We start from the raw sequence: 22,894 nt of genomic DNA, 5'->3' as shown, positions 1-22,894 counted from the left end.
CACCATTTCAGTCTCACTCAAACATTTAACAGGTGACGTCAGTGCATCCTTGAGGCTTTAGGGGGACATTGGCATTAACCCTTGGAATCTAGGAGACCCCAGATGGTGACAAAGTTGCTGAAAGGATAACTTGCTAAGTCATTACATTTAGGAATTAGTAATTAGTTGAATCAAAGATGTAACTTTCAGAATGAAGTAGAATCCAGTGGCTGTTTTTCCTCAGTGTTTCCGATGTCATTACCGAGCAATGATTTGCTTAATTCAGCCTACAGCATGTAGTTATGAGCTCAATGTGCTCCCAAAATCAGCTTGATGGATCTGGACCTTAACACTTTAGTCTCACAGTATGTAGGCTTTAGGATAAAGACACATTCAAGACTTTGAAGATTTCAAGAGTAAAAAAGCAAAACTATTTAAGGAAAGGCAATATTCTTTTATTGTAGTGCACTTGGCAATACACATCAACTTATATTAAAATGAACAATAGTGTTAGGGATAGTCTAATAAATTCATATGAAAAACAACAATTAGACAGGAACATTTCCCTCCCATTACAATAACAATTATTAAAAGAACATAAAACATCAGTATAAAGTGTCCATTAGCTCCAGTCCCATACATTTAAGTTTGTTTTTTAAAATTGCACATCACACATTTACAGAGCCCCTTGCACATCTTTAGGGAAGGCGTGGTTTTTTCTGTAGATGTAGGCGTTTGAATCGTCATCCAGCTTCAGCAGCTCGGCCAGCGACGACACGCAAGGATCCGGATCAACCAGCATCGGCGGCAGGCGGGAGGCTTTTCGCTCGATGCGGCAGGAACGGCGAACCGGCGTGAGAAACTTCAGATCTTTGATGTTGTTCTTTCTCCTGGACCGGCTCACGCTGGCCTCCTCTTCAATTGTCTTCTTGACACTAAACGAGGAACATTTGAAGGAAATAATACTTCAGTCACAAGTGAAGAGAAAGAACTTTGCCATTGTTTAAATACACAGCTGATTGAAAGGATTGCAGATGTAAAAAAGTGGATGGACTCACCTTTGCAGGTATGGAGTAGTCTTCACACTGTACTTTATTACTGAAGCATTCTCCATCGGTGGCGTAGTCTCCATCACACACTCTTCGTCACTTTCTCCTTCCTCATCTTCCTCACTTTCTTCTACTCCATCCTTCACTTGCTCAACATCCTGAGGCATTGCCTCCTTCTGGTCTCCTTCGTGCACATCCGTCCCCTGTGAAAGCGCTAATGGACACAACAACAACAACATGCGTTTGTGTGAGAAACCTGTTACAACAACAGCAGTCCGAATACATTCACCCAGTGACCCGAGTGGATGAATACCACTCTAAACTTCAAAAACAAACTCATAGTGAACAGCCACTGGTGGACTTACCATCAGATCTAGAGGGCGTCTCCATGGCTTCCAAAGCCTCACACAGGTTTACAACAATCTGTCAGAATGAAACAAAGAAAAGATCATTGTTTAACATTGTAATATCTAAAACAGAAACACTGCATGTCTCCTTACATCATCCACGCTGTCCTGCGGGTCAACGTCAGAGTTGTCGAGCAGGTCCAGAGTGGTGTTCATGATCACCGGGGTTCGGCTGTGCGTTTTTAACACTGCTCCCTCAGAGTCTGGCTTGCGGGCTTCCAGTCTGGGTTCGGGGTTGCACTGCATAGCCGGCTGAGGCTGTGGATTGAGATCCGCTTCAGGTTTCGCAGAGACTCTGGTCTTAGAGGGTTCTACGGTCGTCATGGCTGGTCTCTTGAAGGCCTTTCCCTTGGAGGCTTGCCACTCGGCCAGCTTCACCCTGCAGGAGGGAACACAAAAATGTGTTTTAAACATTTCTGATGCACAGTAGCACCAAAGAAAATGTCAAGTGTGTGAATGTGGGTGAAGACGTTACCTTCTCTCCTCAGCAGTCTCCATGGTATATCTGTACTGACTGAGGGCACTTGAGACGAGAGGTTTGTTGACCTGCTTGTTTGTCACTGGAATCTTTGGCTTTGTGTTGTGAGCCCCACTTCCCTTGGTGGGAGCCACTTTGGTGTTTCTGGAGCTGGTACTGGCTAGTGTCGTCGGGACGGTCCTGACAGGAAGACGAGCAGAGTGGAATCCAGCAGGACGGCTGGCGACAGCAGGCTTGGTCACCTGAGCCGGTCTATCCATCACCGACTTGGACCTTGTCTGCACAGGTTTCCACACGCCGTGTCCAGGCAGGTCAGCAACCGATTTGGACCTTCTTTTCATCTCATTTCCGACCATTTGACCCCCTGTTTTGGGTGCTGATGGTTTGGGGTCTGCCCCGCCCACGGTGACGGTTGACTTCCAAATGGATCCAATTTTTGACTGGACAATCTTGCCTTTGTACATGCCGAGAGTGGATTTTGATGACGGACCAGGGGCCGGTGGCTTTGGAGCTTCTGCAACTATTTTTTTGTGTTTGACAATCTGTTCAGTGAGGAAGCACCGGCTGTGTGTTTGACGTGGTTTGACATCAAACGCAGCTCCTTTCCCCTCTTTCTGCACAGTCTTTGCCTTTTTTAGAGCCTCACCAGATGTTGACCGCGGGTCCTCATTTTTATCGTTTGTCAGTTGGAAGGGAGCAGCGGACATTTTGTCTCTTCTGATGAAGGACTTGCTTCCATATGCAGGCTGAGCATTTTCCTTGTTTCCCTAATACAATTACAACGTGGGTTAAAATAAACTCATTGTAGTACTTCATACGATATTCATTGGCGTAACTAACTTACCTTCTTAAAAGTGTGGTTTCGTCTAGAAACTGCGACGTTGTCCATGGTTAACTCTCGACCAGGTTAAATCAACGGAGATTTCTGAAAGGCGAAATATACAATATTACGAGAGGACGAGTCCCGTGTAGTCGCTGTATCTATACCTAACGCTATATTTAAGTAAAGTTAGAACCGATAACTTACCTTGCTGCCAACGTTGTCGTAAGTTACAGTATGAGGAGAGCGTCCATCCGAGCAGCACAACTCAAGAGCAAAATACGTCGCTAACCAGCCGGCAGAAGAAAAACATTCGATTTAAGTTGGGGTTGCTGCGCTGCGGTTGGTTACACTAGTATCGCGAGACAATAGGATTGACCAATGGAGTGTCTCAAACTAAGAACGAGAGTGGGAGGAGACTACGTTCTCTCATCCACACGTTTGCTTCCTCTCTGGTTTGAAAGTTTGAACCCAAATAGGATTCCACGAATACTGGCTCGGCCCTCGTGCCAAAAAGTGATTGCCGTTCGCGGGAACGCGCGGCAGCCTGTTAAAGTTGTATTGCCCCGTTTACAGTCTATAACAGCTGCTTACAACTGGATTTCATTTTCAAGACGTGCAAATACACATAATGTCATGTCGGTGGTCATGGCGAAGGTTTATCTTTGTGAGACTTTCTTGGGACCGAATAACTACAACTGCGGCCAAACAAGTGTTTGCAGTTTAACCAGGCCTGACATTTACATGATTTAGGGGTACAAGCAAATCTTATTTACAGTCCATGATGCAAGCACATACAAGGGTAACAAGAAAAATAAATGAATGAATATAAATAAATAAATCTGGGCCAATGGGAGTATGTTTGCAACAGTAGTTGACTACAGGTGGTTTAATGTTAATGTATCCATGTACACAGCAATAATCAACTTTTCAATTAATCTGTGGATTGTTTGATGCAATACAGTAGAAGGACACGAAGAGTAAAAGTGTTTTCCCTTTCTACCACTAGATGGCAGTATACGTGTATTTAAACCATACATTTAGTTATATTTTCCTGTGTATTTGCTAATTATCTAGGTTATTGATACAGATGTATTTAATGCTGTTTATTTTATCTGATATTTGATGTTCATGGTTAATTTGCAACCTAGTTCTATACATCATGTATTTACTTGTTATGTTTATGTAATTTAACCTCTTAAACTAAACATACCTACATGGAAGCGTGAGCATGTGTTGATCACGAGGCCATAAATAATGACAGTTGAAAAATAAAGAGACATTTGGTTTATTCTGATTAAACAGCCTTCAGTGGACCTTGTTTCAGGTACCACCCAGTCATAGCACCACATGTGCTTCCCATTTTTACCTTCATTACTATATCATAACTGCATCATCATTAACCTCTAACCTGTTCTGTTGTAACTCTGTTGTCAGCATCTTAGCACCTCTGACAAAATCATGTCATCATAATGTAAGCAATTTGGTCTCAAGAATGATTTCTCACTGTGCTTGTGTGTGAACACTGTTGTAGGAGTTGACTATATGAGTTAATGTCAAGCACAAGTTTAATACTTCCCTAAAAGCAGAAACCTTCAGAAATAGTTGCATTGTGATTACATTCCTGTATTTGACTTGTATTGCTGTATCTCAAGTCTTCTGATTCTTCTGTCTGCAGTTAATCTGCTCACATGATTTCAATCGTCACAGCTTTGGCTTACAAGAGCTGTTCCAAAACACAGCACTGTCCAAAAATGATTATCATCAGTGAAGTGTCCGGGGTCAGAGAGAGGACTGAATCCATCCTCAGTACAAGTCCAATACAGGAATGTAATCACAATGCAATGTGTCCATTTCACATTATATATTTGATCTATTTACAAGTAGATAAATGAGATAAAATAAAAAATGTTGACATTTCAACATTTGAGTCCATCTTTAAAAATTTGTGGCAGATTATTGACAGCATGGTCCAGCAGTACACTCACTTCTGGGCACTGCAGAGCAAATTCCCTCTCTGCAGCTTCCTGGTCCTGTTGCTGTCAAAGTGTGACACTTGTGTCATTGAGCCCACCTCTTGTTCATACCAGTCTGCAGCCACTGATGCATCAAGCAAAAGGTCTGTGGACAGTTTTTTTGGGCATCCCTCTTTGGCCAAGTAACTATCCCCTTCCCTATAATAAGGTTTTAATCTTTAATAATGGTTTTCTCTTTGAAATAAAATTGTTCTAATTCTGTGCATTCCAGAAGCTGACCTAAAATCTGTCTTCGAGGTGGAACTAAAATGAACACCATCAGTGATAACTTAAGTTTGACTATTTTCAAAATAGTAACAAATGTGATGGTCTGCGTCCCCCTGGAGCTCCAGAGATTAATCTGAGGGGTCACGAGACGGGTAACATGGTGGCAAAGAAGAAAAGAGAACCAATGAATCTGGTTTTTGCTCTTGTCTTGTGAGATTAGGAAACAAATTGAAAATATTGTAGAGTCAAACTTTCTGTATCTCAATGGTAATAAAACTGAAGTCATTATATTTGGACCACAGCATTTGACCAACATTATATCTTCTCATCTTGGCCCTTTGACCTCTTCTGTTGAACCATTCAATTCAGGATTTAAGTGTGACAAATAAATCAACGAGATAGTATAATTATGTATAATGTTTAATAAGAATAAACAAAACATCTCTTTATTTTACAACTGTCATTATTTATTGCCTCGTGATCAACACATGCTCACTCCTCTGTGTAGGTATGTTTAGTTCTTAAATGACATAAATAAGTAAATACATGATGCATACAACTAGGAGGTTGCAAATTAACCATAAACATCAAATATAATATCAAGAGAAATAATGAGTCTTTCTATTAATTATTTTTTTGTTTGCATGGCACGTTTCACTGCTCTGATTGGAAGAAAAGATTACCCAATTTTCATTTTACTGACTTTATTCGACATGCTATACTATGACTTTATTTGACATGCTATACTGTGACTTTATTCAACATGCTATACTGTGACTTTATTCATCATGCTATACTATGACTTTATTCATCATGCTATACTATGACTTTATTCATCATGCTATACTGTGACTTTATTCGACATACTATGATTTTTATTCAACATGCTATACTATCAGCTCACATGACTAGCGGGGGACAAACAAGTCACGTGACCAGTTGTTAGTGTCTAGTCTCACATAACTAATGACCGACGTGAAAAAATGTGAACATTTACTTTTAGTTTTGTACGGGACTCAAACAGCGGCCACTTGGACAAAAGCCCTGTGTTTATTCAACCCGTTGACCCCCCTCACACCTGCACACCCTGTGTGGACTATCTCACTCTTTAGACCACATCAGTTGCTCTGACCATAATGGTTTTGACTTGATGGACCTTTTACACAGAAGACAGTGAATGATGGCTCTCTGGGACACTTGAACAAAACACAGCCATGTTAATGTCAGTAATGCCTGTTCTCTTCCTACTAAGATCAGACACTGTGAGCACTCAACATGTCTGCTGTGAAAAGGCTCTTTGGCTCTTTAGAACGTGAATTAAGTAGATCATTAAAAAGAATCACGAGTCTCTAGTTTTACAACGAGCCATCAGGTCTGCAGATATGAATGTTAAGAGGTCATTAAAGGGTTCTTCCACTGAAATCCTTCATCAAGGTAGGTATGCATCTGCTCTCAATCCTCTTCTGTTCAGATTTTGCTTCAACTCTTCTCTCCCTGACAAGTCTTGTTCTGCAGCGCCCTCAGGTGGTGGAGGTCTGCTACGACGTCCTGAAGGAGCGGCGCTTCTCCAAATAGGGATCATAGTGATGGAAACAAGGGAAGGTGACATTTGTTGACCGAATAAAATGTAATTAATGAAATACTTCAGCAGGATTTCTGTATAAAGCTCATGCAGTCAGATGAACCTGTTGAGAGAAAAAGATTACTGCTGGACCCCGACTCATGACCCCCACTTCCCGTCCTCTCTGCATGATTATGAACCTGCTGCCTAAGTGAAGTCCCCATCAAGTACAGAGCACACAGACCACTGTACATGGTAGCTTCATTAGTGTTCCTCAAACCCAGAAACCAGCAAATCTGGGTCCAGGTGATACAGGAGCACAAATAAACTGAACACACTCATCAGTGTGTGAAGATCAGAGGTTAATAGAGGACCAGTAGCACGTTTTTGTCTCCGGGCCCCCTGGCAGGTTATTATGACCCTTTTATGGGGACATTTTAGAGAACAACAGAACTCCATGTGTTGACAGGACTAACAGGCAACATGGTTGTGAAAACTAATGCCATCTTTCAGGGGACATTTTTAATTGTACTGCAGAACATTGTGACATGAAGTTCACATCCTTCAGTGGTGTTTGTTGCATTTCCTGTACTTGTGAAGCCTCATTCTAACATGTGAGTGTTTTATAGCCGATCCACCTGCGAGACTACGACTACTGGAGAGAAAGGAGAGTCAGTGCAGGCCGGGCAGAGAGAGACAGGAAGCCTGCAGCCTGCAGACAGTGTCCATGCAGCAGGGACAACCAGGTTTTTACCAGACATTTTACTTTAATATTCTGGATTTAAAAAAAGATGATGTCCCAGATTGTTGCCTGAAGAAAAAGAGAATTACAAAGTTATCAACACATGATAGAATATATTGAATAAATAAAATATCTGTAAGATCAATATTTTCTGCACAAGTGAAAACAATGCAAAGGCTTGTATTTGAATGATTGCAATAAGTGTGAATGACTGTGTGCGTGTTATTCATTATGACTCAAACTTCACAAAACGCACGTATGATGTGAATTTGGAAATGCACCATGGCAGAGACGGTTCAGCATGATTTGAACCTTTGAGCTTCGAAAACACTGCTAAGGATTATGGGAAAGAAGTGCAGCGCGCCATTTGGTGCACGTTGTTAAATACATCAAGCCTCACTAATTTGTTTTAACAAGCAAGCGAGCACCCTTCAAAATAAAATCAAGTTACAAATCACAAAACATGTATGCACCATATTATTTATCTTTGTCGTCCAAGAACAATTGTAGGCTGCTTATAAAAAGGACAAAACAATAGCGATCATTTGGACTTGTTCGGTAGCCAGCATAACTATAACTTATGTTTTTGCCATACAAGCGTGACAACCTAACAGACTAGTTGGCATAGGAACATTTTTAGGGGGGTTATGACTAATGAAATGTCATACCTTGGAATATTTAGCAAAAGAAGGAAGTGAGTTTTTACATTATGAAGTTCTATATTTAGTTGTCCAAATAACACGTACTTTACTTTGAAAGAAATAAAACGGATACTGCTATTAGACGTATCATACTTGACAGCTAACTAGCGTTAGCAACATAGTAGGCTACCCTGACAAGGGTTTCACCGCAAAAAAAACCCGAATATATTCTTAAACGTATAATGCAGAACCGCTGCACTGTGCCGAACTGTACTAGTGGTAAATCCGACCCTCAGCCACTCTTCAGGTTCCCGCATGATCCAGAAAGGTAACTATTGCTAAAGATGCTAAAGCAAACAGGAAGCTCTCAAGCTAACTTACGTTACCCCAAACGGCGTGTTTGTTTGTAATCCTACGTAAAATACGACTTGGCATGCATTTGAAATCGAGGGCAACTTTGGTTGACTTATGGAAGTTTTGTTCAACATTTAATGCATTTGCCCTGTTGCTCATCGTTTATTAAACATATTACAAAATATAAAGAAGTCGCTATTTATTTTTCAACACGCATATTCAATTCAAAAGTTCCCCAGGCTCATGTGCGCTTGCTTCTTGCTAAACGTAGGAGGCACATCATAAGAAGTTTGGCAATTTGGAAAACGCTGGTGTTAAAAAATACTACTCATTTAACACAAACTATTTCTGCAGTTGCATGTAGTTATGCTCTAATTCCAACATCTGCAGCGGATGCCGACCTAATATCCTGGAAGGGCATGTCCATAACATTTGGTAGACCTTCTCCCTAGCAGGAAACGCACAGGTGTGATTAATAACATTGACAACAACGGTAACCAGTTAGGTGAGCTGGGTAATGGGTCGTCGTATCGTGAATGCTGGCTGACTAGCTTGGATTATTGGTACACTTCAAGGAACAAAGCCATCGTGAATGACATGCCTTTCACATTGTCTCTTTCTGCCATAACAAGTCAAAATGTCTGCCCTAAAAAAATCAATTAGGACACTTTGCAAAACTACTGGTGTATGATTGTATTCGTCTCTACTTGGCTGCTTTAGTGACTTTACTTGTTGGTGTATTTCACTACACAATAGGCGTCTGTGTCCATCCATACGTTGCATATTCATTGCATCCACAGGAACATGCATTTGTGAATCAAACAAAAGAGTCACTTATTGTTAACACATTGGAACTTGTGTAACAGTCAACAGGTGGTGTGGTTTATAATAGCTCATGCTACCCTCAGTTAAAGGAACATCATTCCCTACTAACCAGAGATGAGTGTCCAGCCATTCAGTTTTAGGATTTATTTAAATACGTTCTATGCTTTTGTCTTTTGAGGTGTTGTTGACCATTAGATTCTTAGTTACTAGTAATTAAAGATGAGGGGGGGAAGAGGGCAGCATGTTGCGGTTGTTGAATGGACATAGCACACTGAACCAATACTGAATCTCAAAGCTAAAAAGTTCCATTGACCTTTAAACTTGCTTTTCATGTTGGTTTAACTTCTCCTTTCAGGTCCAAGAAGTGGGTTGAAAAATGCCAGAAGCAAGACATCATAGACAAGTCACCCGGCCAGCTGTACAGATACTACAGACTTTGTGGAAAACATTTTGAAACATCTATGGTCGAAAGGGTAAGTTATGTTTGCAAGTTACATCTGCTTTTTTTGATGGAATTGCAGAGGACAATGTGACTCCAGACATAGCAGAACTTTTAATGGAATTGCCAAACTTAAAGTCAAATGTGAAAAGAAGTTAATCCAGCCTTGCATATTATTTCACAAATTATTCAATTAATAGATCATGTTATGTAGTGCTTCATGAATATGTAGGTACATAGGTTTTAATACAGGTTCAACATAAGTCAAATTTGTCATAGGTGATGTAAAATGAACCTTTCTGGCTTAACTTTGCTTTCAGAATGCTCAGAGTACAGTGTTGAAAGATGATGCCATACCAACTATCTTTGATGTACCGAGCCAACCTCAGAATGGACCGGTGAAGCGCAGTAAAGAGACGGTGAGTAAAAAAAATCTTAATTGATTTAAATGGGGTGAAATAATTTGTATGATTTGATTTTTATAGTTTGTATGTAATCACATTTTTTTTATTTGACTATTTATTATTGCAGACCAAAGATGATGAAAAGGACAGCAAGGGGAGAAAAAGTAAGTAAATATCAACGCGCACACATGCTTATTACTTGACGGTGAAAAAAATGACTTCATCGTTGGTCACATAATTGATTTGGTTTCCGTCTTGCAATCATTTCTCTTTCCCTTTTTAGAAACCAAGAAGTCTGAAGCAGACACCGCTGAGACAGATGTCCAGACACTCCCAGAGGAAGACGAACACAAAGAGTATCTCAAGTCGTTATTTGAAGTTCTTGTACTGCTGGGAGAGCAAAGCATTCCTCCGACGGGGCCTGGGGACGACAAACAGGATGGCCTGGGGTCAAGCAACTTTCAGGCATTGTTGGAATATCGCATGAATTGCGGAGATGAAGTCCTCAAGAAGAGGCACGACGTGAACCAGGAGTGCTGCGCCCCGGCTCTGCTGAACCAGTTGATTGAGGTGTGCGAGAAATGCATCCGCAGTAAGTTGGTGGAGGAGGTTCGACAAAATGGCCATTTCTCATTACTTACTGACGACTTGGTGAAGATCTCGGGAGAATGGTTCCTCCCTGTCTTTCTCCGTTACGTGGATCAGTCTAACTGCCAGCGGGAGAGGTTTGTTGGATTCTTGTCCTTTGAAGGAGACGGAGATGCCTTAGCAGAGACACTGCTGTCTGAAATTACTGAAAAATGGGGCTTGGATATGGAGCAGTGTCGAGGCCAAGCCCACTCCTGCTCTGGGACACATTTTGGTAAAATGAAAACATTTGCTGCCAAACTGACGGAGAGGTTTCCTACGGTGGTGCTTACACAAAGATCTTCTCGTACATTGAACCTGTCCCTGGCAAATGGCATGGCTTTGTCAGGGGTTCAGCTTGTCTTGTCCACCTTTAAGAAGATCGAGGCTTTCTTCAGTCAGTCCCCTTTACTGGTGTTGGAGTTGGAGCACGCCATTACGATTTTCTACCCGGACAAAGAGGAGAAGGCAAAGGAACTGAAGGAGATCTGTGGAACCAGCTGGACCAAGCGACATGATGCGTTTGAGGTGGCTGTGGAAATCCTGGAGGCGTTACTACTCTGCGTGGACAGCGTTCACGACAATGAGGACATGAGGTGGAACGATCAAGTCACACACAACGCCTTAGAGATTTCAAAAGCACTGGCTGATTTTGAATTTGTCATGGCGCTGGTTGTGCTGAAAAACGCCCTGACACTGACGCACGCCTTTGGGAAGAACTTGCAAGGGCCAACAGCAGATGCCCACTTTGCTACAACCAGTTTAAAAGCTGTATTGCACACCCTGAAGGAAGTGTCTGACAACATCGACGTGTATCATGAGTTCTGGAACGATGAGGCCGTCAACTTAGCCGCTGCGATGGAGATCCCAGTCAAGGTTCCGCGGTCATTCCTGAGAAAGCACCAGTTAGAGGCTGGAGCCATACTGCCGGAGAGTCACTACAGGGAGCACCTGTCCGTTCCCGTGGTGGAGCACGTCATCAAAGAAATGACTGAAATCTTCTGCGAGGACCACCTGAAGGTTCTGAGATGTCTGTCACTGGTCCCCACTCTCATAGAGCAGAACAAGTCCACGAAACCCGAGGAAGAGAGTGTGCAAGTGTTTAAAAGCGACATCCCCAATGCAGGAACCCTCTCCGCCGAGCTGCACTGCTGGTGGGTTAAATGGAGCAAAAAGGGCAAAGGCGAGACCTTCCCGTCCAGTCTGTGTGAGACGCTGCAGCTGGCCGATGTGAAGTTCTTCCCAAACATGCTTGCGGTGCTGAGGCTGGTCGGCATCGTGCCAACCTTGGCTCTGGAGGACGGCTGCAATGTGGCATACAAGCGCTTCCAGATGTACATGGAGAACACGCCTGACAAATTCAAATCAAAAAGTCTCGCTCTTTTGAACATGAACTATGATGTTGTGTTTGACCTGGACTCAATGGTTGAGGTCTACATGAAGACATACCCCGACAGGGAGGATGTGTCTTAGTCAGTTGTGATATGGTAGCTAAACCTCCACACAGTTGACCCACAGCTATGTTAACGTATTATCTAGCCCTCTTTCTGAATTAGCATCTTCTGTATGCTGTTTTAGTTTTTTGTTATAAAAATGTAGAGTGTAAAAGAAAGAAAGGAAGGAAGAAAGAAAGAATGGCTTTAATTGAGTGGTGAATACCAAACATCTTCAAATTAAGTTTTTTCTACGCTCGTCCTTCATGCTGTTTTCATGTTGTGTTTTGGGGAGTGTTGCGTTCATGGTGAGTTGGAGATCAGGACAAAGTAGTGTGAGGATTAAAGTCTCCTCCTGTGAATAAGGCCCACAATTCTCAGCTACACCTGTCACTATCCAGCTTGCTCATTTGGGTATTATATCTGCAAATGGAGTGTATGCGTGTCACTAGACTGCTGAGTCCCCGTCTGCTCCAAGACTCAAATTTCCACCATAATGTTTGGTGTTAATCAAATCTGATATGATTGAAGACTAAAACCATTTGGACTACTTACTGTCTGCTTCAGTGGACGAATAATAATAAAATGCCCTTTCAGCCATGTTTCCTTCTCCACTACATGTACAAAGTTACATTTTTGAGTTGAATTGTTTCTTGTTGCCCTCCCTTTTCTTCAGGAGGTTGTTCTCTGATGGGAGCTGTTATCTCATCTGTTTTTTTTTTTCTCTATTTAATGAAATGTGGCATCACAACAGCCAATCATCTGCAGCTAAATACTTGTATGAATTACACTTTATGTGCATAATACTGCAAGGGTTTAGAAAATAACTTTCTATAATTTGGATGCATAACCGTTCTTTTATATAATAAAGCCATAAATGATTCAGCTGATTCATCTCTTGAATGATTTAGACCCTTTCACTGTAGACATTTTATATTGTAGCAGGAAAAGCACAGCTGTGACTGATGATAGCTGTATATTATTATGCATTCCAGTTCCTGGGCCCTGAGCAAGATTGCTATAGGCCTGTTGTGTGTTTTTCACTAGTCACTGTGGCAGGTCAAACATATTCATACTGCGCATGTTTATGTAAGACATTTCTAGACTGTTGCCAGTTAATGTATTTCTATCAGACATTTCAATTTAAAATATAAATAAAAGCAAATTACTTGCTATACTGTAGGTCCAGTCAATGTACACATTGTTCTTTTCTGCCAAGACACGTTAACAAAAATAATATAACGGATGACGGAAAACCTGATGCCGACTGTTTGAGATGACAAAAAGATTGCTAGGTGAGATTAAGAATACATGGTCAGACAAATTCAAATAGTCTACTGAAGAATAGATGTGTATCCAGGGTCTACGGAGGGCAACAGTAAGAATGAAATTCACCAAATCTACTTCACAAAGTGTGAACAAGAGGGAGATGCGATCCAAATCGGAGAGTCTCAAGTCAAAACAAGAGCAGTGCTGCACTTCAAGATATTGACGTAACTGTCAGAACTATAGATAGTTTAAATGTTTATCAAACGTTTCTAGTTATTGCTTGAGCAGTGGTGGGCCGTCAGGGCCTGCAAGGCCTTCTCTGCTGGCCCTGACACAATCACAAAGTTATAGTTTATAATTTAATAATTTTTCATAAATACACATGTATTATTATTTTCCCATTATCTTATTCTCTCATTGCACAGCTACTGTCTTCCTCAGTTGCTCTACTTCCAGTGCAGCTTGTTTTAAGTAGAGCTTTTATCCAATCAGATTTCACCTCTGTGTCTCTAGGTAAGAACAGAGGCCCGAGGCCTGCAGACTCACAAGTGCATCCATTTGCAGTTTAAGTGAATGGAGATGATATTGTTGATTGTCAGTGTTCAACCAATCAGATCTTTAGTTTGACATGTTGGGCATATTCTTTGACTATCAGAGCCTGCTAGCTGGCCTACAAGTACGTGATTGGTCAGTGGTCTAGCCTGACGTGTTGGGCGGTGACAATCTCAATTGCTGCTGCCTCTGTCGAGCGGACATTTTCAGCCCTCAAACGCATTAAAACGTATTCAAGAAATACAACTGGGGAGGCTCGACTGTCTTCACTGGCGTCCATGAATCGAGAAGGACTTCTTACTGGAACTAAAACACACGAATGTACTGAACAACTGTGAGATTAAACTCTTTGTTTACAAAGAAAGGAGGATGGACTTTGTCTTTAAATAGTGAACAGCAGCTCTGGTAAGTTAAATGCGTTTGTTTGTACATCTGCAGTAGCTTTAATATGCTTGTTTATATATTATTATTTGTACAACTTGTTTTTATGAAGATGGATTTTTGTTTGGTTTTAGATGTGATAGGAACCATTGTTACGTCCTACGTTGCTCTGGGGACATATTTAGCCGGTGCCAGTGTTGCCAATTTGCCGACTTTCTTGCTAAATCTGGCGACTTTCCAAAACCCTCATGGAGACTTTTTTTGTCAAAAGCTACTAGCGTCAAATCTAGCGACTTGTTCTGGTGTTGTTGGAGACTTTTCTGGTGTTGTGACTCTGACGTTAAAGCTCGTACGTTCTGCACTGTGGTGAACGAGCAGCGGGTGCTGCTGTGAGCCGCTCCGCCGCCCCAAAGCACACACAGGCGGGTACTCTCACAGAAGCCTCGCGCAGCAGTCAGAGAGGAGACACAGTCTCGGCATATTCTCTGCAGTTAGTGTATCTATAGGTGTTGAGCTTCATTTCTACACAAAACAAATAATAACCGTAGCTGTGTTTCAGCTGCAGGTCAGCAGTGAAGGCCCAGGTATAAAATGCCTGGCTCGCCACTGTGCTTGAGTAATGTCAGGTATGATAAAGAATACCTAACTATATTTGCCGTGAAAAGTATTTCTATTGAACCACAAAGTTAAGGCGTTCCTTCAACAGCCGAAACAAGAGCTTCAATATAGACCATTAATACGCTGGCATTTATGTATTGATTTGTCACTGTAGTATTTTGGCAAAAAAAAATAAAAAATACCAAAAATTGAGAAAAGTAAAGAGCGTACTTTTGTCATTTTATAATTCTTGAGTAAATGACATAAATTGGTTGCCTACATAAACATACACACTAGAAGAGTGTAGCTTTTCATAACGACACAATGATTCATGGATGGATATACCTACGAGGAGTTTTTTAGTTGGTACTTTGCTTTGGTTGTGCATACTACCAAATTTCCAAAAAAGTCCAGCAAAACCAGTTGACAAAGCTTTCGTCAAGGCTTTCGGGGTACCCTGGATTTCTAAGGAACTTGCACGCCTGGAATAGGATGTGAACTATCTTGACAGTTAAACTCTTTGGCCAGGCCCGTCCGTGACATACTGCCCTCTGCTGGTTAACATTTTCTACTGCACGGTGTAGTTCCTGGTTGATGGGATAACACGCTTTCGGCGACTCTTTGCTCACCACGCAACATCAACTTTTAAAAGCATGGAATAAGTAGGTTCTTAGTTTACCAAAGAGACATTAAGCGAAGAATAACGTTGAAACTCAACTGTGTCGGATGCAGGTTTTGCCCAAGGCATGGCTCTGTAGACTCCAGCAGGTTTGCTCACAGTAGGCTTGCCAGCTTGCAACCGCCAGCAAAGCTAGCTAACTCGCTAGCTAGCAACATTGCAGTCCAAAATGACTGACTGCTGCGCCGCAGCGAACTGTGATTATCAGCAAGGGGGATCCGAAAACTCTCCTCCACTTTTCAGCTTTCCCTTGGATCCAGAGCGGTAAGAGCTGTGCTTATTTCATTGAGACGTGGGTTAAAAACGAGCCTCTGAGCGTGCAAAATGAATGTGTTAGCCGTCCACGGTTAGCACTGGCGCTAGCTTAACACCATGTTGGCTAACAGTGACACAACTCTGTGGAAAATGGCGCAGACTAACGTTACTCTTGAAAGAAAAGTCCGTGTGAAATAGACTCCGCTCACTCATTCCGGCTCGGAGACCGACACCAAAGTGCGATTTTGGCTGATATCTGTTTCTATTTGCGTCCAGTTATTTCACAAACAAAGAGAAAACATAGTTTAAAACTTTTTTGTGCTGTAATTTAAATTGCCATCGGCACACGACACCGACCACCTCGATAGTGTGCTAGCGTTACGAGAGGCGCTGACATTAGCTTAGCTAAATTAAAATACTCTCCATTGATACAGCTATTTGGCCTTATTGTGGCTTCCAAACTGCATCAATTGCATTGCATTTTAATGTACAGCTCACTGAACAATAGCAATTGAAACTTATATGAACGTAGTTTTAACAGGTGATGTCGCCATGAATAAGTAGCAATCTAGCGCCCCCTTTTATCCCGCTGTTACCTCTCAACTCGCTGTTTTTTTTCGCTCTGCGATTGCTGTAGTATTGTGCAATAGGGATGTTATGTTACATAAAAACTAAAGAATTGATTTAAGGGCCGTGATTGAATGGCGGCTGCATTTTATCCGGCTGTATCGCAGTAGTGAGCGCGTGGACAGGAAATGTAACCTCCAAGCCACAGGAGAAACTACTAGATCACAGTCTGAGTGTTGCACGTCCAGCCCTGCAATGAGTGTCTTTTTTTTGTCCCCTCCTTTTTGCTTTGTGTAGTCTTTTTAATCTTGCACCCGCCACCCACCCAATATCGTGTTAAATTGAGAGACGTAAATCTCATTTTCTTGTGGGCAAATCCACCCACCTTTATTCTGTGCATGTATAATAAAATCAGTTGAAAGAAAGAGAAGGAATTTTATTATGAAAGTTGAAATAATGAAAGCAAAGAGCTCATTTGACTCATGAAAGCTTTTTAGCAATCAGTCACACCTTTTGTTCTTTCTTATTATATATTTGTATCGTGTGTTTGTACCTAATCCACGTAATTGTAGCAGTTCTGACCTCTTGAAGCTTAACCACAGCGTGCACGTCTCTCACAGAGTTGTGTATGGATGTTATGTCTGTCTAAAAATGTATTTGAACTTGTATTTGCACAGCGATGAAGCCTAGCAATCTAGCCACAGCAAATGGCAGTTTTAGTTCAAACTAGCCAGTACAGTGGTTTGGACCAATGTAGTAATATAGTGTCTGCAAACACTATATTACTACATTAATAATCATTTGTTATACTGTTACAAACTAGATCAATTAAGTAGCCTAGCTCAAGCAGCCATGTCAGTTATCTATATTTACCATTTAGACCTTCTACTCTGGGAACAGTTTAGTGGTGGCATTTAGGAGTGCAGAGAGTCACCACTCTCACCCATGTTCATCACAATGAACAGTTCTTAAATTGAAGCAAACCGTTTCACAAACTTTTGAAGAGCTTGTGACTGTTTGTCGAGTCATTATTTAATATGAGAGTACAGAATATTGATGCACAAGCGTTTGGACTAATTAGTTTGCATATTATGGTTGTGACACCTTTCCTCCTGGATTATTCAGATGCCAGCTATGGTTGAACAACTGTCATCGCCAAGATCTGGCGTCAGAACCTCCTGAGCAGCTGCATAAGCTGTACAGACTGTGTGCAAAGCACTTTGAGCCCTCTATGATCACTCATCAGGTAAGAAGCAAATCTCTTGCCCATTACCCTTTGTGAATGTAATAATAATACTAATAATTTTCATTTTGCCCCCTGTTTTGTTATTATAGTACCTCCAGTGCTGTTCCTAGTGAGCAAATACTATATATTTCCATAACATTACCAGTTTATTAGGGTACACCTGATCGATCTAATGCACTTTAATACAAAAGCCAAGTAATGATGCCAATCTTTGTGAAGCTTATAAGGTTAAAACACACAATGATTCTGATGTTCCTTGTGTACATGCACACGGTGGGACAAATGTTAGAAACACATCTGTGCCATTAATCAATGCAATGCAATCACATGCAACTCGATGTATAACACAAGTTGGAGGTTTTTATTGCTATATATTGCTGATGTGGTTAGGTTTAAAATGACACCAACTTCCTTTAAACCGGCAACTAAAACACTTTGCTTCATTAGAGGGTTTGTTAATGCAAAGATGTGGGTCAGAAACAGTCACATTTTTATTAAACAGCTGTTCAATTTAATATTTGTGTACCAAATGATGCCCAGTGCAACTGTATATTTAAGCCCAAAATGTAGTAAGTCGATGGGAAATCCCCGTTTCACATAGAATATTGAGAATTAGCGCCTTTTTGTCTTTCAGAGCGCCTCCAGTTGTGTCTTAAGGGAGGATGCTGTTCCAACAGTCTTTGACTCAACAATGCCTGTGAATAATCAATCAACCTGCAACAGGAAGCGAGCTAGAGATCCTGTAAGTGTTTCAATCACTCTTTAAATGTCTCTTCTGAACACTTTTCATCAGCCAATACGACACTAAAAATGCAAACATTTAATCATCCTTTCCACCTTCATAGTCTGAAGAGGATCCTACCTCTGTGAAGAAAACAAAAGGTACCGTAACTGGCTCACTTCATTAAGCCCTTTCAGTTGTAGTCTACGTTAGAATATAATGTGTATATATATTATATATTTATTCACAGATTGAATTAGCATTTTTTTTTTTATAATCATCTCAGCTTTTCATTCAGGTTTTCTCTTTCCCATCAGAAAACACAGCCACAACAGAGGTGACAGAGGAGAGGAGAGAAGTACCTGCTGCAGTGCCTGAACTGCAAATCGAGAACCAAACCCAAGAGGATGGAGCCAGCTCTAAAGCAAAAGAGACTCTGAAAGTCTATTTCAAGGAAATCCTGGCACTTACTGGCTTCAGCATAAATGGTGCAAACAGCAGCACTGATGAGCCGATCGGAGGTACGAGAGGACAGCAGGCTTTCAATCGTATCTGCGTGGAGAAAATTGACAAGAAAGAAATCCTCCAGTTCAGCGAAGACCTCATGCGGGAGGAGATCCAAAACAGCCTCAGGCAGGCACGATTCTTTTCCATTCTGCTTCAGGATGTGACGAGTATAGAGAGCAAGGATCAGATCCCAGTTTTCATCAGGTCTGTCACAGTAGAAGGGTACCCACAAAAGCACCTCATCGGGTTCTTACCATGCGACATGGATACAGAGAATCTGTTTTACATGCTTCTGTCAGAGTTGCGAAACAAGTGGGGTCTGAGGATGGAGCACTGCAGAGGACTGACTTATCTGGTCACAGGCAGCATGTGTCAGAAAATGCGAGACCTTACCTCCAGGATTCTGCAGGAGTTCCCACAAGTAGTTCTGTCACCAAGCGACCCATATGCCTTCAACATATGGATTATTCGCTGCATGCCCGTGCCCTCTATTCAAAGCGTTGCTAACACTGTAGAGGAGGTGGCCTCGATACTCAGGAGAACACCAGAGCTGTGCAAAAGATTGGAAGGAAAGATCCAGATGACATATGGGCATATGAAAGGGGAAGTGGACAGGATCAAGGCAGCCGTCGCTGAGAATTGGGAATATGGCACCGATGCCTTCCAGACCATGTTGGACATCCTGGAGCCCTTCCTGAACTGCATCAACGAGATGATTTCAAAGGTAGACGAAGATACTGCTGAGCAGATGGCCAAGCTCAAGCCAGTTCTGAAGAATTTCAATTTCATCATCACACTTGTTGTTCTGAAGAACACCCTCTGTTGTGTGAGCATACTCAACTCGAGTCTCAGGGGAATAATTAGCATCAGCAGTACGTTGCAGTACACGATTTCCAATGCCTTAAAGCTGGTAAGCAAATACCAACAGGAGCTTGCAATATTCCACAGGAAATGGTTTTCAGATGCAATTGGCAGGGCAAAGAAGCTGGGAGTGGAGGTCATCAAGCCAGAGACGGACCAAGGAGACACGGCCGAAACGCCACTGGAGGACCTTTACAGAGAAACTCTGAGCCGGCCTATCTTGCAGTATCTTGTTGCAGAGGTGAAGAGAGTGTTCAGCACAGAGATGGTGAGGATTCTCCGCTGGCTCTCGTTAGTGCCATCTTACATGGCTGACCACAATTTCAGCATTCGCAGAGATAAAGTAGCAGACGCCAACTTGAACAACCTCGCAAGGCCTGACACATTCTATGAAGAGCTTGGTTGCTGGGAGGTGAAGTGGAGGCATGCGAGCAAGCGCAGAATCCTACCGACCACAGTGTTCGCAACACTCAAGATTCCAGATATTGGGTTCTACCCGAATGTGCAGAGCCTGCTGCGGGTGTTGGGCACTGTTCCATGTGTAAATGCAGAGGCAGATGTGTATGGTCAATACCATATGGTACTGGAGCGGTGCCACTCCTACCTGAGAGCCACACCAGAGGACCAAAGACAATGCAGCATGGCATACGTCTACGTGAACCAAGATGTGCACTTCAATGTCGAACAAATGGTGGACTCGTATGTCCAGAAGCATCCAGACATCCTGCAATTGCTGCAAACGGTTAGTCGATTTTCATTAGCATTACCCTCTTCAGTGATAAAACAACTGTTCTCCCTGAAATGACATTCTACTTTGTGTGTGTTTTACAGGATGATGACACAAAGGAGAAGCCTCCCCAAGGTGAGATGCCTTTGAAATAATTTCTTTAACATTTCAGCATGCAGCCATTTTGGTGAATCACACAGCTATTCTATCACATAATACACCAAGGGGAATGTTCCCAAAATAGAGCTCTAGACATTTAAAAATGTGTTTTTGATCTAAATTACCATTGTACTCAAGTGGAAACAACTTGGGCAAGTTTAATGATAATTTCATTAAACTACAATCTTAAATATGCCAATTAGCTTATTTACTAATGTGTTAAACTGTGATGTCAACTCACTAGACCTTTTTCGACTCATTTCAGTTGCATCCCATGGGAACCATGCTGAAAAGGACACTGAAGAAGAATTACAGTTCCTAAACCTAGAGATGGATGCCGAAAGGCTTGTGGAGCTGAAGTGCGCAGAGACTGACCGAGATTCTCTTAAATCTGCTTTGCAAGCTGCAGTGACGGCTGCATACAGCAGCCAAAGCAGGCAACATGGTGATGCTTCTGCTCAGGAGGGAGAAGCCGAGTATGTGACCAAGTCTGAAATGAAAGAAGTTCTCACTGTGTGCGAGAAGGCCGTCAGGGAGGGAATCCTCTTGGAAGTGGGGACGTCATTTTTTTCCTTGTTCATCGACTGCGTTGTGAAGTTTGGGGAGAAAGACTATCTTCCACTCTTCCTGAGGTTTGTGGACAGTTTTGATGTCATGCGATTGGAGTTGATGGGATTCCTTGAGGCAGATCTTGATGTTGATGCCATGGTACAGCGTCTGCTGGAAATAGTAACCGTTGAGTGGAGTCTTGATTTGAAAAACTGCAGAGGTCAAGCATACTTGGGCTCTGGTGATGTTTCCTACAAGCTGAAAGCCTTTGCCTGCAAAGTCCAGGAGAATCATCCTCTTGCTATAAGCACACACTGCTCTTCTTACTCTTTCAACACATGGTGGTCAAAATCCATCCCAGTGCCTGCTGTTAAGAGAGCCCTGGATACATTCGAAGAGGTTCTGATGTTTTTTGGCAGCAGCGCTACTCTACAAAAACAGCTCGACCATGTGATAGCGTTTGGTCTGAGAGAGAGCTATGAAAAGGTCCAAGAGCTACAGGGGAAGTTCTGTGCCCTTTGGCAAGAGAAGCATGACTCGTATGAGGTGTTTGTGCAGATGCTGGAGCCCCTGGTTGAATGTCTGGAGAAAATCAAAAATAACCCACAGAGATGGAAAGCCTTTGTGTCCGACCAAGCTGTGGCACTCCTCCGCAAGGTAATGGAATTTGATTTCATCATTGCCATGGTGGCCCTGAAGAATACATCCTCTTTCACCAGAGAGCTGAGTGCAGGTCTTCAGAAGGACCACTTCAGTGCCGCATCCCAACTTTGCCAAATCAGTGGAATCGTGGCCACTCTGAACCGAGTAAAAACAAATATGAAGGTGTTCCATCAGAACTGGTTTGACGAGGCCTGTGCAATGGCACAGAGTCTAAGAGTGCAGATTGAAGTGCCTGAAAATGCCGTACAGACGGCAAGAGACGGCATGATGAAGCCAGTCGGTTTTTACAAAGATGGCTTAAGTGTACCTCTAGTAGATAACCTCATCAATGCCGTAAAGGATCATTTTTCAGAGGACCACAAAGAAGCTCTCAACTTCCTCTCCCTCGTTCCATGCTCGGTCACAGTGAGTTACATGTTTGAGAGCCTGAAGTCGAAGCCTCCTCTCTACAGTGGTGATCTTCCTGATGCTGACAACTTCTTCACAGAGCTGTGCTGTTGGAGAGTAACATGGAAGACCAAAGTTGCGTCCGTGACCATCCCAGGCTCAATATTTCACACCCTGCGCCTGCCACTCATGCAGTACTTTGGCAACATCAATGCCCTGCTGAGGATCATGTCCGTGCTACCAAGCACAGCGCTGGAGGACTGCGGTGTCATAATGCGCCACAAGAAGTTCAAAGAGTATCTGAGAAACACAAATCCCAAAAACAGGTCCCCGTGCTTGGCTATGCTGCAGGTGGGCACGGACTTCAGCAGAGACCTGGACCGCATGGTGACCCAGTGTTTGAAGGTTACTCCACAAGCTTTGGAGGGTATATGTCTGGTACGTGCTTGTATTCTTTCATAGAAATGGCAGTGTGCGTTTTATATATATATATATATATCTATCTATCTATATCTATCTCTATCTATCTCTATCTATCTATCTATCTATATATCTATATATATATATATATTCATTCCCGATATTTTATTAATTCTGAATGCCGGACTAATTTGTATTTCCCTCGGTGTATTCACAGGACAAGGAATCCAAAAGTTTCAACAGAAACTCTGAAAACAATATGGAAGGTATGATTGTTTACATGTGTTTTTTTTTAAATATTATTACATTTAGTACACTAACTTTTTTTTTCTCCATAATTTCAATGTTTGTC

At 42.2% G+C, this 22,894-nt stretch overlaps 3 protein-coding genes across 5 annotated transcripts in view; 2 read left to right on the top strand and 1 right to left on the bottom strand.

Moving 5' to 3' along the window:
- Positions 1-412: 412 nt before the first annotated feature.
- On the bottom strand, positions 413-3,021 carry LOC116389074 (cytoskeleton-associated protein 2). Its single transcript, XM_031857484.1, has 7 exons — positions 2,941-3,021; positions 2,758-2,838; positions 1,911-2,680; positions 1,529-1,814; positions 1,394-1,451; positions 1,038-1,242; positions 413-914 (listed from the first exon to the last, which is right to left on the bottom strand). Exons 2-7 carry the CDS (start codon positions 2,800-2,802, stop codon positions 656-658), a joined length of 1,623 nt encoding a protein of 540 aa, XP_031713344.1. The 5' UTR covers positions 2,803-2,838; positions 2,941-3,021; the 3' UTR covers positions 413-655.
- A 5,042-nt stretch (positions 3,022-8,063) lies between these two features.
- thap12a (THAP domain containing 12a) lies at positions 8,064-13,553 on the top strand. Of its 2 annotated transcripts, none has more exons than XM_031856859.1 (5): positions 8,064-8,248; positions 9,455-9,572; positions 9,859-9,957; positions 10,070-10,106; positions 10,226-13,553. In XM_031856859.1, the coding sequence occupies exons 1-5, from the start codon at positions 8,163-8,165 to the stop codon at positions 12,040-12,042; spliced, it is 2,157 nt and encodes a 718-aa protein (XP_031712719.1). In that variant the 5' UTR covers positions 8,064-8,162; the 3' UTR covers positions 12,043-13,553. The 2 variants fall into 2 exon arrangements, with proteins under 2 accessions (XP_031712719.1, XP_031712721.1); XM_031856861.1 differs by lacking the exon at positions 8,064-8,248 and adding an exon at positions 8,261-8,740.
- A 1,806-nt stretch (positions 13,554-15,359) lies between these two features.
- LOC116389049 (uncharacterized) overlaps positions 15,360-22,894 on the top strand; it is a 12,155-nt gene continuing 4,620 nt past the window's right edge. For both annotated transcript variants that reach the window (XM_031857443.1, XM_031857442.1), the window contains exons 1-8: positions 15,360-15,744; positions 17,428-17,548; positions 18,183-18,290; positions 18,394-18,430; positions 18,587-20,379; positions 20,469-20,499; positions 20,789-22,560; positions 22,760-22,808. In XM_031857443.1, coding sequence (XP_031713303.1) covers positions 15,650-15,744; positions 17,428-17,548; positions 18,183-18,290; positions 18,394-18,430; positions 18,587-20,379; positions 20,469-20,499; positions 20,789-22,560; positions 22,760-22,808 — 4,006 coding nt within the window. In that variant the 5' untranslated portion in view covers positions 15,360-15,649. The remainder of the gene's footprint in view (positions 15,745-17,427; positions 17,549-18,182; positions 18,291-18,393; positions 18,431-18,586; positions 20,380-20,468; positions 20,500-20,788; positions 22,561-22,759; positions 22,809-22,894) is intronic.

This window comes from Anarrhichthys ocellatus, unplaced genomic scaffold, assembly GCF_004355925.1.
Source record: "Anarrhichthys ocellatus isolate YVR2014 unplaced genomic scaffold, GSC_Weel_1.0 scaffold18, whole genome shotgun sequence".
Taxonomy (NCBI): domain Eukaryota; kingdom Metazoa; phylum Chordata; class Actinopteri; order Perciformes; family Anarhichadidae; genus Anarrhichthys; species Anarrhichthys ocellatus.
Note: the sequence above shows the minus strand (reverse complement) of the source record. Positions and strands in the feature narration are given on the sequence as shown.